Source organism: Pleurodeles waltl, chromosome 1_1 (assembly GCF_031143425.1).
Source record: "Pleurodeles waltl isolate 20211129_DDA chromosome 1_1, aPleWal1.hap1.20221129, whole genome shotgun sequence".
NCBI lineage: Eukaryota > Metazoa > Chordata > Amphibia > Caudata > Salamandridae > Pleurodeles > Pleurodeles waltl.
In genome coordinates, this window is record NC_090436.1 from 834797043 (window position 1) to 834810755 (window position 13713).

General features: G+C 41.9%; 1 protein-coding gene across 1 annotated transcript in view; it reads left to right on the top strand.

Moving 5' to 3' along the window:
- The window catches only part of GDA (guanine deaminase), a 599621-nt gene that overhangs the window by 474411 nt on the left and 111497 nt on the right, over nt 1-13713 (top strand). The window contains exon 10 of the mRNA XM_069228937.1: nt 3766-3863. Coding sequence (XP_069085038.1) covers nt 3766-3863 — 98 coding nt within the window. The remainder of the gene's footprint in view (nt 1-3765; nt 3864-13713) is intronic.

Below are 13713 nucleotides of genomic sequence, written 5' to 3' on the forward strand. Positions count from 1 at the left end.
ATGTCATGTTTCATGTTTAAGGAATTGTAAGTTAAAATCCTGTTTAATGGTAAAATTGGATTTTAAGTCATAATTCTGAAAATGCCACTTTTAGACAGTTGGCATTTTCTGGTCCTACCATGTGGTACATGAAGCCAGTTCCTGTGTCATATGACTAGGTGTAGTTGCCAGGTGGCCTTTGTGTATTCCTCCCAGACAGCCATACAATAGACTGACTGAGAGTTGGCAGGATAGGCCTTCCAAAGCAGGATGGGGTGACGGAGCTGTGCACAGCTCTACTTGCACTTCAGAGATACTGTCTCAGCTCACACACAAATAACTTTACACTATTGTGACCACAGACAGACTGGGATCAGGGCAGGGAGGCAGAAAATTCCAGACACTTCTTTGGGGGAAAACTCCAGAAACTTCTTCCACTGACCTGCTGCACTGGACCTGACTGGTTGTGAAACTGGACCTGCCTGCACCCTAATGGCCTCCCCTGGGGTGGATTGTTGGATCCCCATGAGGTGCGTCCCAAGTCCTGGACCTTTGGTGTGGCATCAGTTGAGCCCCTCCTGGAAGAAAAGGAGAAATCCCAAAGTTTTGGGTTCTTTGAGACCACAAATCGGCCTGTTTGCACCCAGAACTTGCTGCCTGCACCGACTGTCAACATTAAGCTCCAGTGGACCTAACTCTTGCTCTACTGCAAATGCCAGTGACAACCGACAAAGCGAGAGCTGCACTTCGCGCAACAGCACCAACAGTCTGCGGTGACTGCCAATATGAAGCACTAGCAACAACTGCCTGCAATGCCCAACAGGATCTTCTCGCTACAGTAAGCTCTGTCCACGATAACAGGCCTGCTTTTCACACTATAGTGACAACCATCTGTGATGCTGTCCTGGCTCCTCATGACCTCCTCTCCTGCAAACTGGGTTCTACATGCCCGACTTTGATAAGGTAACTTTTCAGTGGCATTAACCTGGTTCCTATTTCAACCCCAACTCCATTGCGACTTGTAACTTTGACTAGATAACTGTGAGTGGAGCTTTGTGCTTTTAGGCTGTATGCTTACTATAAATCTCTGGTTCTACTAATTGGACTTTTGTTGTTTTGGTGTGAAATAATGTATCAAATGTTACCCTGTTTTTCTAAATTGGTGTGGGATTTTTATTGTGTGGTGTTTTCACTTTATTGCTGTTTGAGTGCTGTGTAAGTACTTTACACATTGCCTCCAAGTTAAGCCTATTTTTTGTGTCAAGATGCCAGAGGGCTAAGCACATATTAATTTAGTGACTTTTATGATTCACCCTGACAATGGTTGTGGCTGTTGCTTTTGCCGCCTTTTAATTACTACCATTTCCACTTTCATGGTAAAAGGCATGTCCCTGCTCTGGTTTTCATTCTCCTTCTATGATCGCTCTTTCAACTAGCCTTCTTGCAGTGGGTGTTCCCTAGACATGATCCACTACCCCCCAATCTTTTACAGCATCTCATTTGGAGGGATCACCTATTGATTTTGATTTTTTTACCACCTATTTTTGAATGACACCACACTCATCTTCTCCTTTACAGCGTTTATCCTCAGCTCTTGTCAGATAGACTGTCCACAGCTGTATGTTAGTGAATAGCCCTCCTGCTTCTCATGCAACACTACCAAAACTGACATAAATTACTTTTCTCCTCCACCACACACAAGGTGGCCCCTTTTCTTATTCTCCCCAGACATTCTCACCCTCAAATGAAAGTGACATTCTCTACTTCTACATGAACCACCACCAACCTCAACCTCATTGACCTTCGCAGAATTGTGCAACACCTTTGTTTGATTACTGCAAAAGTCTCATCTTTGGCCTTCTACGGTACCCTTTTGCCCCTTTTGACAAGTCATGAATTTCAGCACACACATTCTATTCAAGCTGACCAATCCAGCTGAATATCTCAATGTCACCAACAGGCTGGCTGGCCCTTAGTAAAAAGAAGCCATTGACATTTTTCACTTTTGTCTTTTAAGCGGCACACGACCTGTCACCTTTCTATCTTGCAAATTGCACCACTGTCTACACTCCCACCCATGCTCCGCACTCAGCAACCACACCTCCTAGACAAGCACAAAGCCCATGTGCAGCATCCATGTGCAGCTCTTAGTAACTTCTCACTCCATGGTGTGGAATGCTCCTCCATTGGACCTGGACCTGATTGCAGTGCATTTGTTCCATTCAAGAGGGAGGGAGGGAAGCAAAGAAATCCACACCTCTTCTGCACCAAGCAGGTGTTTGTACCACATTAAGCAAAGTGATATTTCCCCCTTGCCTTTGCGCCCTATTCTGATGTTGCTCTTTGTGAATGCCTAGTATCTCCTCCCCCTGGAAATGGCTCAACTGTAATTCATGGCCCAGTACAACCCACCTCATTGACCTATGCCACTGTTGTCACTAACTTAACCTCACACGGGAAAATATTTAAGATGCACTTTTGTAAAGATCAGACCACTCACCTTCCATTGCCTCTCCCCTAAGAATTGTTCAAATTACGTAACCACCAACTTTGCTACTCTTCAGTACTGTCTATAGAAACTATAGTACAATCTTACTGTATTGAGTCATCAAAATTAGTGGAATATCGAAAGTAGCATAATGCGTTGTTACCCGATGGCACCACAGGTTGCACCTACGCTGCCCAGAATAGCTCCAGGTTGCTGCTTATGGTTTAGGAGCAGAGCAAAGAAAAAAACTAAATTAAGTAAACATGGCTCGCTAGAGTGGAATTACGTGCTGAGTATTATCCGACCTGGTTGTTTCGGTAACTCAGAGGGGCGGACTTACATGAGTACTACAAGGTGGACATGATGGTCCATTCAGAAATGACGCATATTACGTGGGCCTCATCCTGCTTGTTATTCTTCATTCCCACGTCTTTGCACCTGAAGACTGCGACTGTTTGCAGCAGCTGCATTCTTTAGAAGAAAACCAACAGGTCCACAGAGATGTAATTAAGTCGTTGCCAGTCACTTTCAATAACTGGTGTGGTTGAAGTTAAAGGGCTGTTCATAATGAAGCCCAAAATGTCTTATTTACTCTCTGTTTCTGACACTACATTCCAGATCCATGAAACCAAGTGTTGGTCAGGCGATTCCAGGAGTGCTAGAAGGCAAGTCAAGGATTTCCGCAGATGCTCCTGGCTTTCCCATCTGATGGGCATGTTTTATTGTTAAGGTCCTATTCCAAGCACAGCGCAGATAAGGAAAAGCATTAGGGATAAGGTCCAGCATCCTTATGTGAAGCAGTGTCTGTAACCCCTGTATCAAGAAATGCCCCCCCCCAATTAGCAGCCATTGTTTTGGCTGCCAGTCTGTCAAACTAGAGTAAGAGGGAGGTGCCAGCAGCCATCTTTATGAAGGGAGGTCTCGAAAGTATGTTTCCCTCAATTTTCAGATGGGGAGTAAAACTTTATAGATTTCGCTGACCTCCAGCCGAGTGACAAACATAGAGAAGTAATAATAGTTTGAAAGCAAAGACAGAAATTGGGTCTATGTAAATAATGAAATGGGTCAGCTCTTGGGAAATTTTGCAGAGTAGACGGGCACAGTATGTCTATGTATTCGCTTAACAGGATGTTTTTACATGCACGGAAATTCTTTCTACGGAAAGGAGGGTTTTAAATAATTAAAAAATTGACATTAGCTTTAAGTGAAATGTATCAGTTGCACGGATTTAGAGATTTAAAAATCCCATCACTGAATATATCGAAGGTAAAACATACATAATGTTCTTTCTCCTGCAGACAGTAATGGCTCACGGCTGTCAATTGAGCAACGAGGAGCTGGACATTTTCAAAGAGAACGGAGCTGCCATTTCTCATTGTCCTAACTCAAACATTTCGTGAGTATTGCAACGGTTCAACAAAACACTAAACCCTGAAACCGCTGCTCACATGTGTAGTTATGGATTTGGATGGAAATATTGGGTGGACTGTATCTCGGGGTAATGTAATATTCTCCATTTCACAACCTGCTCTGACTTTGACGGTCTGTGAATTATGGAATCAATGTAAATTTTATCAGTCGAACCTGTGTGTTGCAAATTCCTAAAAGGAAAAAGCGAGAAGGATTCATGGTTTTATCACAATTCTAACAGATTATTGTCACATTTGAGCATGGCAGAGCTAGCCAAAGTGTCTTAACTATCTTTTGCAACAGGTGAAAACATGTATTTGGTAGTGGGTGAAAGAGGAACACGCATGAGCACGTGAGGAATGAGGAAGTAACACCACACAGTAATTTTAATTTGCTTATCATTTACATCTCAGGATCCTGTCTGCAAACTCTTTGTATATCCTAGCTGCAAGAAAGTGAATTATTACTTGGGGTGGATCGTAACCCATCACGAGTAATAAAGTCACCAACTTGTTAGATTCACCACAAGATCCCAATAACTTAAACCTGCGATCAGTCTTTGCTAACTATGGCACACAGCAGACAGGTTAAACTTGTATGCAGCATTTAGAAGTACCAAAACAGTTAACAAAATCAAAAACAGAACACGCGAAACATCCCAATCCAATTTATAAAAATAGAGAACATTTTAAGAAATTTTAAAGATTTAGGAGGACAAGTGGCAAGAAAAAAACCAATGCACCAATAGAGAATATTGTTCACTTGTGACTGGGACCAACATGCCATTTCAGGCCACGCCAAGCTGGTCTGTCCAAGTCAAACGTTTTACCTGCTGATTTAGTCAGAATCCTCCAGCAGGGCAAGGCAGCAGGTTGTTTCCAGCAAAGTCACTTCGAAATCTGATAAGCGTTCAGCACAGTCCCACTGAAACCACTGGTTTTGGCAGAAAAGCTGAAATTCCGCTCCGAGAGAGGCACCTTCACCAAGTCAAAAGTTTTACCCACCTCTTTTTTGGAACTCGTATTTCTCCAGTGGGGCAAGGCAGCAGACTCTTTCTGTAAGGACTCCCCAAAGTTAGGTAGGCTTGCTGCAAAGGGTCCTGTGAAATCACTCTGTTGCCCTAATTGCCAAAATTCTTAATTGCTTATTAAATGTAGAGTAACAAACACAAATCATGTATTTTCATCTGGCAATATGAATTCTCATAATGACCTCACGTATCCAACACACTGCATGATAGACTTATCCGTTCCCTTGACCCTTTTTGGAACACTGTTACTCCAGTTTTAATTTTCATGAAATAAAGTAGCATTACTTTCTCGCCCAGAGAACCCAAGGTAAATATTCCTCTTCATCAGCAAATGCATTTGTGTTCATTAGAAAACCATATGCGTGGTAGAAACAACTGCGCTGAAGAAAAATGGTTGGGCCACAGGAGAAATAGTGCCAAGATGACATTTTATAGACCCTTAAAATACTCCTCATTAAACTTGAAGCAGAAATAAAATCATCAGTTTGAAATACTGTCCAGAGACTTATATTTTTAGGCATATTGTTTGACAGTAGGCTATCCTGGTCCTCACACATACAGAAGCACAGGATTGTGATTCAACATAATGCAGCAGTTCTACTTAACAAACAGCAGGCTACATCGAAAGCCATTTCTCCAGCCATCGAGGTGTATAGGTACAAAGCACTGGCATCAGACCTGTATGGATCTGAGCTTTTGGGAATAAACAAGGTGTACAAAGTAATAATTGGTATAAATAATTTTATAAGATCTCTTTTGCATCTCCCTAAAAGAACACTGCTTGTTCCGTTTTTTCAGGACGTAGCCCTCAGAAGAATTGAGCTTCTCGCGGCACAAGCTCACACCCTATAGAGATGGATTAAGGGAACTTCTAATGTCTTTCCTTGGTTCCGATTTGTTGAGGCATGGCTAACCAAGCTATTTTTGGATAAGCCTTGAGTCCTTACCTATGTCTCCAAAAAGCAACTGAAACAAGTCTATTGGGAATACACTTTGAGTACTCACCATATAAACTCAATAATAGGGAGATTATCCACACAAATTTTTGAGGTTAAACCAAGTCCCCATTTTGAATTGATTATAGATGCACTATGCCCACAGATGTCTAAAATATCCTATTTAAAATTCCATTATGGCATCCTTGATATTGGAGTACATAGAACGAAGTGGAAAAAGTATAATGTGAACTTGGAGCTAGTTGTTGTACTCTGTGCAACCTCAAGGCTAAAGAAAATGAGGAACATCTATTGTTTTGTTACCCTCCTTACAAGAGGCCTAGAAAGAACTGGATTCACCCATTGTATCTCTACTTAGGTATAAAACAGTACCAAATAGCCAATAGGGTTTTGTTGAGCTTCATCTCTACTTTGGTAGTGATCAGCATAAGCAGGTTTCTGCTTATATTAGGACTTTTGCTGAGGAAATGTGTCTTGAATCTATGATAATTAGTTTTTTAAAGTGGGTCCACCTCAACCTTCTTTTTTTAGTGATACGTTGTCTAGGGGTGGGTCTACCTTGTAATATTGGGGTGACCAGTTTTGTTACAACCAGGCTCTTCTGGTTGTGAAGAGACTAAGGGCCAGATGTAGCAAAGGGTTTTCCCCATTCTGTGTCAATGGGAAAATGTGTTCGTACATATGGCCCTAAGTCAGTTTATTAATGAGAGGGTATCAGTGAACAGCCTGGTCTCAAACACATTAATTCTCTGATTTCTGTATACTGTGTGTGGTTTTAGTGTACATATGATGTGGTTATTACTGTAGGATAACCAATGTACAACTGAGATGGCTACTGGGGAAAAAAAGTTATAAATGTTTCAGTTTACACTTCTTTAAGAGAGGTTTTAACACAAATGTGTGTTGATTTAGGGTGGTTGCTATTATGGTTTGATAACTCTGATTTTCAATGATTTGTTTTTGAGCTATCAGGAGCCAATTCTAAAATGTTAACTGCAGAATTTTGCACATGTACTCAAGTGAATGATTTGAAAAAATGTTCTTATGATGTGATATGGATCAGACCTTCTAAAGAATATGGTAAATTCTGTAAGATGAACAACTTTTATGTATTTTTATTACAAAAGATATCCACATAGAAACGATAGGAGGGAGGGAGGAAAAGATTTACACTCGTAGGATAGTGAATTGCATTTTGTAGTAATTAAGTAGTATTACTGTAGTACTACTTTGAGTTGTACAAAATACAGTTTCTGAGTCAGTCCTATTGTCAGTGTATTAAAAATATTCACATGCAAGTTTCATTTTTTGTTTTTAGTCCAAGAAATGCAAATTTGTCATACTCAATGCTGCATATGATTGAGCTTTCTCATTCACATGCTAATCAATCTCTGATCTGTTTGAGTCCTAGTCTTTTTGCCTTCACCTGAATTAACTCTTGAAAGTAGCTTCATGTATTATCTACCTACCGGAGCTCAGCCAACAAATGGCTCCCTCTTTAGAGTTGAACATGACAAAGAAAATGGCCAGACAGACATGGTAGAAACCTATCTTCTGATAAGGTATCTCATGTTTGTGAGGAGCCTGGTTTTCAGACTCCTTGAGGCAGCCATGTTTTCAGAGGTGCAGTAGGGTTGTACTGCCACTTATTCCCCACCCTATCCTTTGCAACCTTCTCACTCTTTTTTCTCTTTTGCAGACTACGGGCAAGATTTATGACCCTGTCCCACAATGTAGTGCTGCACCCAAAGTTGCTGCGCTGGGTTGTGTGACAGGGAGAGATGAGGAAAGCACCATATTTACAGAGAGATGGCACTCTCCTCCCCTCTCCATAGTACAGTCGCACAATCAGGCTGCCAGGAGCCACATAAACATCTTTGTGTCATAATGCAACGTGTCTGCGTGAGTCCAGTATAGGTTTGATACTAAAAGGGCACCCTTCCAACACAAAATACTATGCCTAGACAAACTGTAAAATGTTTCCTCCTTTGTATGTGTGCTGTAAGGTGCAGCACACAGGCAAAGTCAGAAAAGAAAGGAACACCCAGGTACCACCCAGGTACCACCCATGTAATGCCCCTGTAATGCAGAGTAAGGCAAAGCTTTGCACTGCTTTGCTTTACCTTTAGGCAACAAAAAGTACAACAAAGTAAATCCAACAAAACATGTTTGTGCAGGTTTGTGTCACTTTTGTGGGACAAACCCAACACAAAAGGTTAGTAACTTTGGGCCTTAGACTCCCTTCTCATCTCGTCAACCTGGACTGGAGCTTGCTCAGGTAGACTAACCGGGGGCGGATGCAGGTGATATCTAATGTATTTAAGTCTGTGAGCAGCCTGGCTGAGGTCTTGAGAAGTAGGGATGATGGATGAGAAGTAGAGATGAAGAATGAGAAGTAGGGATGAAAAATGAGAAGTAGGGATGATAGATGGATGAGAAGTAGGGATGAGAAGCAGAGATGATGGATGAGAAGTAGAGATACTGATGAGAAGTAGGGACGAGAAGCAGGGATGAGGGATAAGAAGCACGGATGATAAAAAGAACTAGGGAGAAGAAGTAGGAATGAGAAGCAGGGATGAGAAGAAGCGATGATGGAAGAGAAGTAGGGATGATGGGTGAGAACTGGGGATGATGGATGCGAAGTAGGATGGAGAAGCAAAGATGATGGAAGAGGAGGAGGGATGATAGATGATTAGTAGGGATTATGGATGAGTAGTAGGGATGAGCAGTAGAAGAGATGGAAGAGAACTAGGAAAGAGAAGTAAGGTTGATGATATGAAATAGGGACGCTCGATGAGAGATAGATATCAGAAGTAGGGATTGGGAGTGGGGAATAAGGCATAATATATGCTGAGGTTAATAGAAACCAGATTGACTTAAATACTTGTTGTTTTCTACTGGACAGTCAGAAAGAGGACCCACATGTTGACAGAGCCAAAAGCCACTCCTGGATATGGAATCTGATATGGAAATATAATTAGAACTGCCCCTAACAGAGGACAATCAACACTTCAAACTTCTAGGGCTGCAGGACATGGTAAACATTTTGCCAAATCTGAACCAAGGTTTAAATGTTCCATAAACCTGGCAAAAGTGTCTGTAAGCTTTTTTGTACATTTGGTGTACGGGGCAGCAGAACCACATTATCTGCATACAGCAAAACTGGCTTATTTTTTATTACTGGCATATCCTGCCTCTTCCTCTTCATACCTCCTCAAACATCTTGGTGCACAGCAGGAACAGAATTGAGGCCTTCACACAGCATTGTCGGAAAGCTCATACCAGGCTAAATGAATCAGTATAATCTCCGTGCTTCCCCTTCTCACCAAGACTGAAAGGGGTTTATTTATAAGCCCCTTGCCCCTCCATAGTGTCACTTTTTTGTGATGCTGTGGTGGTGCAAACAGTCCCCTACATTTCGCCACAATTACAAACTGTTGCAATGGGACCATTGCGCCAGTTTGTAAAGCCCTGTGCCATAATGCATGCAGGGTGGGTGTTTGAATGTTAAAAGCCTTGCAGAACTGGCATAGTAAATTTTTCTACTTTTAACTGCACCATTCCGCACCTTCACAGTGTCACTTTATTTTGCTCAGAGCAGGCGTTAAAGTGATGCTGGGCTTTTCAACATTGAACCCTCCGTGCATTGCTGGAGCAGCGTCAGATTACCGATGCTACTCCAGCACTGTGCCACTTTTACTTGTGCATCTGTGGAATCGTACGCCATGAAGCACTGTAAAAATAAATACAGCACCACCATGGCTTTGTTAAGGTGTCTAGGGCTGGTGCTAGAAAACTGGTGCATCGATGCCAATGCACCAGTTTCTAGTAAATGAGGCCCAAGTTTGCAATATAGAGCATGTAAGAAATCCACTAACTCACAGCTTAAACCCTTATCAAGTAGGGGCTCCCATACTCTGAAAGTATTTACACTAGCAATAGCGCAACTCAAATCTATAAAGGACTGATGAAATGCACTGGATCTAAAAACAGCATTTTCGTTTATTATCAGGTGCAGATGTAGGCACTGCTCTAGAGTCCCTATGCCCTTTCTTAAAACAAACTAGATCTCAGATAAGATGTTACATTTGGTAGTCCATGATAATAATCTATCAAGAAGAGCTCTACCAATACCTTTCATAGTTGAGTCCAACAATAAAATAGGTTGATAGCAGCATGTATTCTGGCAATTACCTTTCTTAAAAACTGGTACAATGATTATGGTGTGCCAGCACTAAGGGGGCCCCGTTCTGCAGGAACAATTTATAATGTTTGTTATCAGAGGTACTTATAGACTACCATTAACTTTGTATAAGTCAAATGGGACTCCATCTGTCCCTGGAGGCTTATTGGACAGACTTTTATTTAGTGCATCCTGGACTACATGGTGTTAAAACGCAATGGTAAGTTGGTAATTCTGACCTGGCAGCTGTAGTTTTGCTAGCCAGAAGACAATAGATTGTTTCAAAATGTGTCTTCCATTGTTGTACTTGAGGTAACCGCCTTCCGAAAGCCCATGTAGAGGTAGACAACAAAATGTCCCATGCCTCTTTCCATAAATCCCTATTCCTTCTAGCGAAGGCAAATTTGTACTTAATTCTTCAATTGGCTATTTCTATTTTATCTCTTGAAGGCTGTTTCAGTGCCTTATGTAGCTTTTTATTTACTAGTCCACAAACTTTATCAAACCAACCAGGGAAATTGTTTTGTTTTATACACATGTTATTGTATTTTTCATAACATATTACAGAGATATACAGTATCAACATCAGAAGACCACCATTTGTTTATTAACCCCTTCACTGCCAGGCCTTTTGCCCTCCTGTGCCGAGCCTTTTTTTGGCTATTTGGGGTAGTCCGCGCTTAGACCCTCATAAACTTTTGTTCACATAAGCTTAGCACGCCAAATTGGTGTCCTTTTCTTCCAACATCCTAGGGATTCTAGAGGTACCAGAGTTTATGGGTTCCCCTGGAGGAAACCAAAGAATTAGGCAAAACACAGTTAAATGTTCATTTTTTTAAAAGAAATTGGAAAAAAGGGTTTAAGAAGAAAGCTAGTGTTTTTTTCTCTGAAAATGGCATCAACAAATAGCCTGCGGTGCTAGAATCACCATCTTCCCAGCTTTCAGGAACAGGCAGACTTGAAAACCTAATTTTTCAACACAGTTTTGGCATTTTACTGGGACATACCCCATTTTTACTATTTTTGTGCTTTCAGCCTCCTTCCAATTAGTGACAGAAATGGGTATGAAACCAATGCTGGATCCTAGACAGCGCAACATTTCTGAAAAGTAGACACAATTCTGAATTCAGCAAGGGGCCATTTGTATAGATCCTTCAAGGTTTTTCCACAGAAAATAACAGCTAAAATAAAAGAAATATTGAAATTGAGGTGAAAAAAGAGCCATTTCTGTCCGCGTTTTCTTCTATAACTTTTTCCTGCTATGGCATATTTTTTAAAGCAATATACTGTTATGTCTGCTGAACTCTTCTGGTTACGGGGATATATAGGGCTTGTAGGTTCATCAAGAACCCTAGGTACACAGAGCCAATAAACGAGCTGCACCTTGCAATGAGTTTTTATTGTATACCGGGTGTACAGCAATTCATTTGGTGAAATATAAAGAGTGAAAAATAGGTATCAAGGAAACCTTTGTATTTCCACAATAGGCACAAGATGTTGTGTTGCTCAGAAATGGTTATTTGCACATATCTGAATTCTGGGGTCCCCATAACAGGATGTGAATTACAGGGCATTTCTCAAATAGACTTTTTTTTACACACTGTCTTACATTTGGAAGGCAAAAATGTAGAGAAAGACAAGGTGCAATAACACGTGTTCTTCTATTCTGTGTTCCCCGAAGTCTCCCGATAAAAATGGTACCTCACTTTCGTGGGTAGGGCTAATGCCTGTGACAGGAAACACAACATAGACACATCACATTTTTACATTGAAATCTGAAGTGTTTTTTGGAAAGTGCCTAGCTGTGGATTTTTGCTTCTAGCTCAGCCAGAACGTAGGGAAACCTACCAAACCTGTTAATTTTTTAAAACTATACACCTAGGGAAATTCAGAATGGGGCTCTCACCAGGTTCTGGTACCCAGAGGCCTTGGCAAACCTCAAAATTTGTAAAAAAAAAAAAAACCACAATTACCCCACATTTCAGTGATAGAAAGTTCTGGAATCTGAGAGGAGCCACAAATTTCCTTTCACCCAGCATTCCCCCAACTCTTCTGATAAAAGGGTACCTTACTTGTGTGGGTAGGCCTACCGCCCGCCACAGGAACTCCCCCAAAACACAACATGGACACATCACATTTTCTCAAAGAAAACTGACCTGTTTTTTGCAAAGTGCCTAGCTGTGGATTTTGGCCTCTAGCTCATCTGGCGTCTAGGAAAACCCAGCAAACCTGGACATTTCTGAAAGCTAGACACCTAAGGGAATTCAGAATAAGGTGACTTGAGGGGTTCTCACCAGCTTCTGTTACTCAGAATCCTTTGCAAACCTCAAACTTCGACAAAAAAAAAACACTTTTCCCTCACATTTCGGTGCTACAAAGTTCTGGAATCTGAGGGGAACCACAAACTTCCATCTACTCAGTATTTCCCCACATCTCCCAATAAAAATGGTACCTCACTTGTGTGGGTAGGCCTAGTGCCCGCAACAGGAAATGCCCCAAAACACTACATGGACACATCAAAATGATCAAATACAAAACTACCTGTTTTTGCTGGGGTGGGGCACCTGCATTTTTGGTCCTGGGCTCAGCAGCCATTTAGGGAAACGAACCAAACACAGACATTTCTGAAAACTAGACACCCGAGGAAGTTACGGGAAGTGTGACTTGTGTGGGTCCCCTGGTGTTTTCTTACCCGGAATCCTCAGCAAACCTCAAATTTAGCTAGAAAGTATTTTGTGTCCCACATTTCTATGTGGGATCACTGCACCGGCACACATTTCCTACCACCCAACATTCCCCTCAGTCTCCTGATAAAAATGATACCTCACGTGTGTAGGTGGGCCAAGTGCCTGAGACATGGAAGAGCCAAAAACAAGTCAGAATTGAGGGGGAACCAAAGCGGTTCCAGAAGGGCAGTTTAAAAAAAAAAGTGTTTAGGCTCTGACAAGTGGGGCAGAATTTTTATCGGTATAGATTCGACAATGCTGGGTGGCAGGAATTTAGTGGATTCCTGCAGATTCCGGAAGGTTCCATCACAAAAATGTCAGGAAAATGTGTGATTTCAAGCAACGTTGGTGGTTTGTAGGGCATTGTGGTTAAGAAAATGGTGCAGGGCACATGTGAAGCACACCATCCTGGACTCACCCAGATGTTTAGTTTTCAGATGTGTCTAAGTCTCATATATTTTTCTACATGGCAGCGTCTCAAAGTCTAAAAAGTGCAGCCCTCACCATTCCAAGTGGAACGATTTTGAGAGTTAGACAAATCACAAAAAATTCAAATGTCCTCTTGCTTGCCGTCGGGGTAAGATCTTTTACTGTGCGGGATTAGAGCTGAAAAACTGTTACTCCCTACAGTTGGGGTGGGGGCATAACCATGCCCATACTGGTTGGTAGCCATGACCCCACTATTTTTTGTTTTTTACTTCCCTGGCGTCTAATAGGCTTTCTGCCCCCGGGTAGTGGATCAGGGACAATTGCCCCACCTGCCCACTGGTGGGCAGAACAACTTTGTCCTTATTTAGTTGGGGTGGGGGTATGGCCATACCCCCACCCACTTTTCTTTAAATAAATTCATCCCTGGTCTCTGGTGGGCTTTCTGCCCCCCTTGGGGGCAGATGGGCCTTACCAAAATAGGCTAATCTGCTCCCAAGGGGGGAAGAAATGGC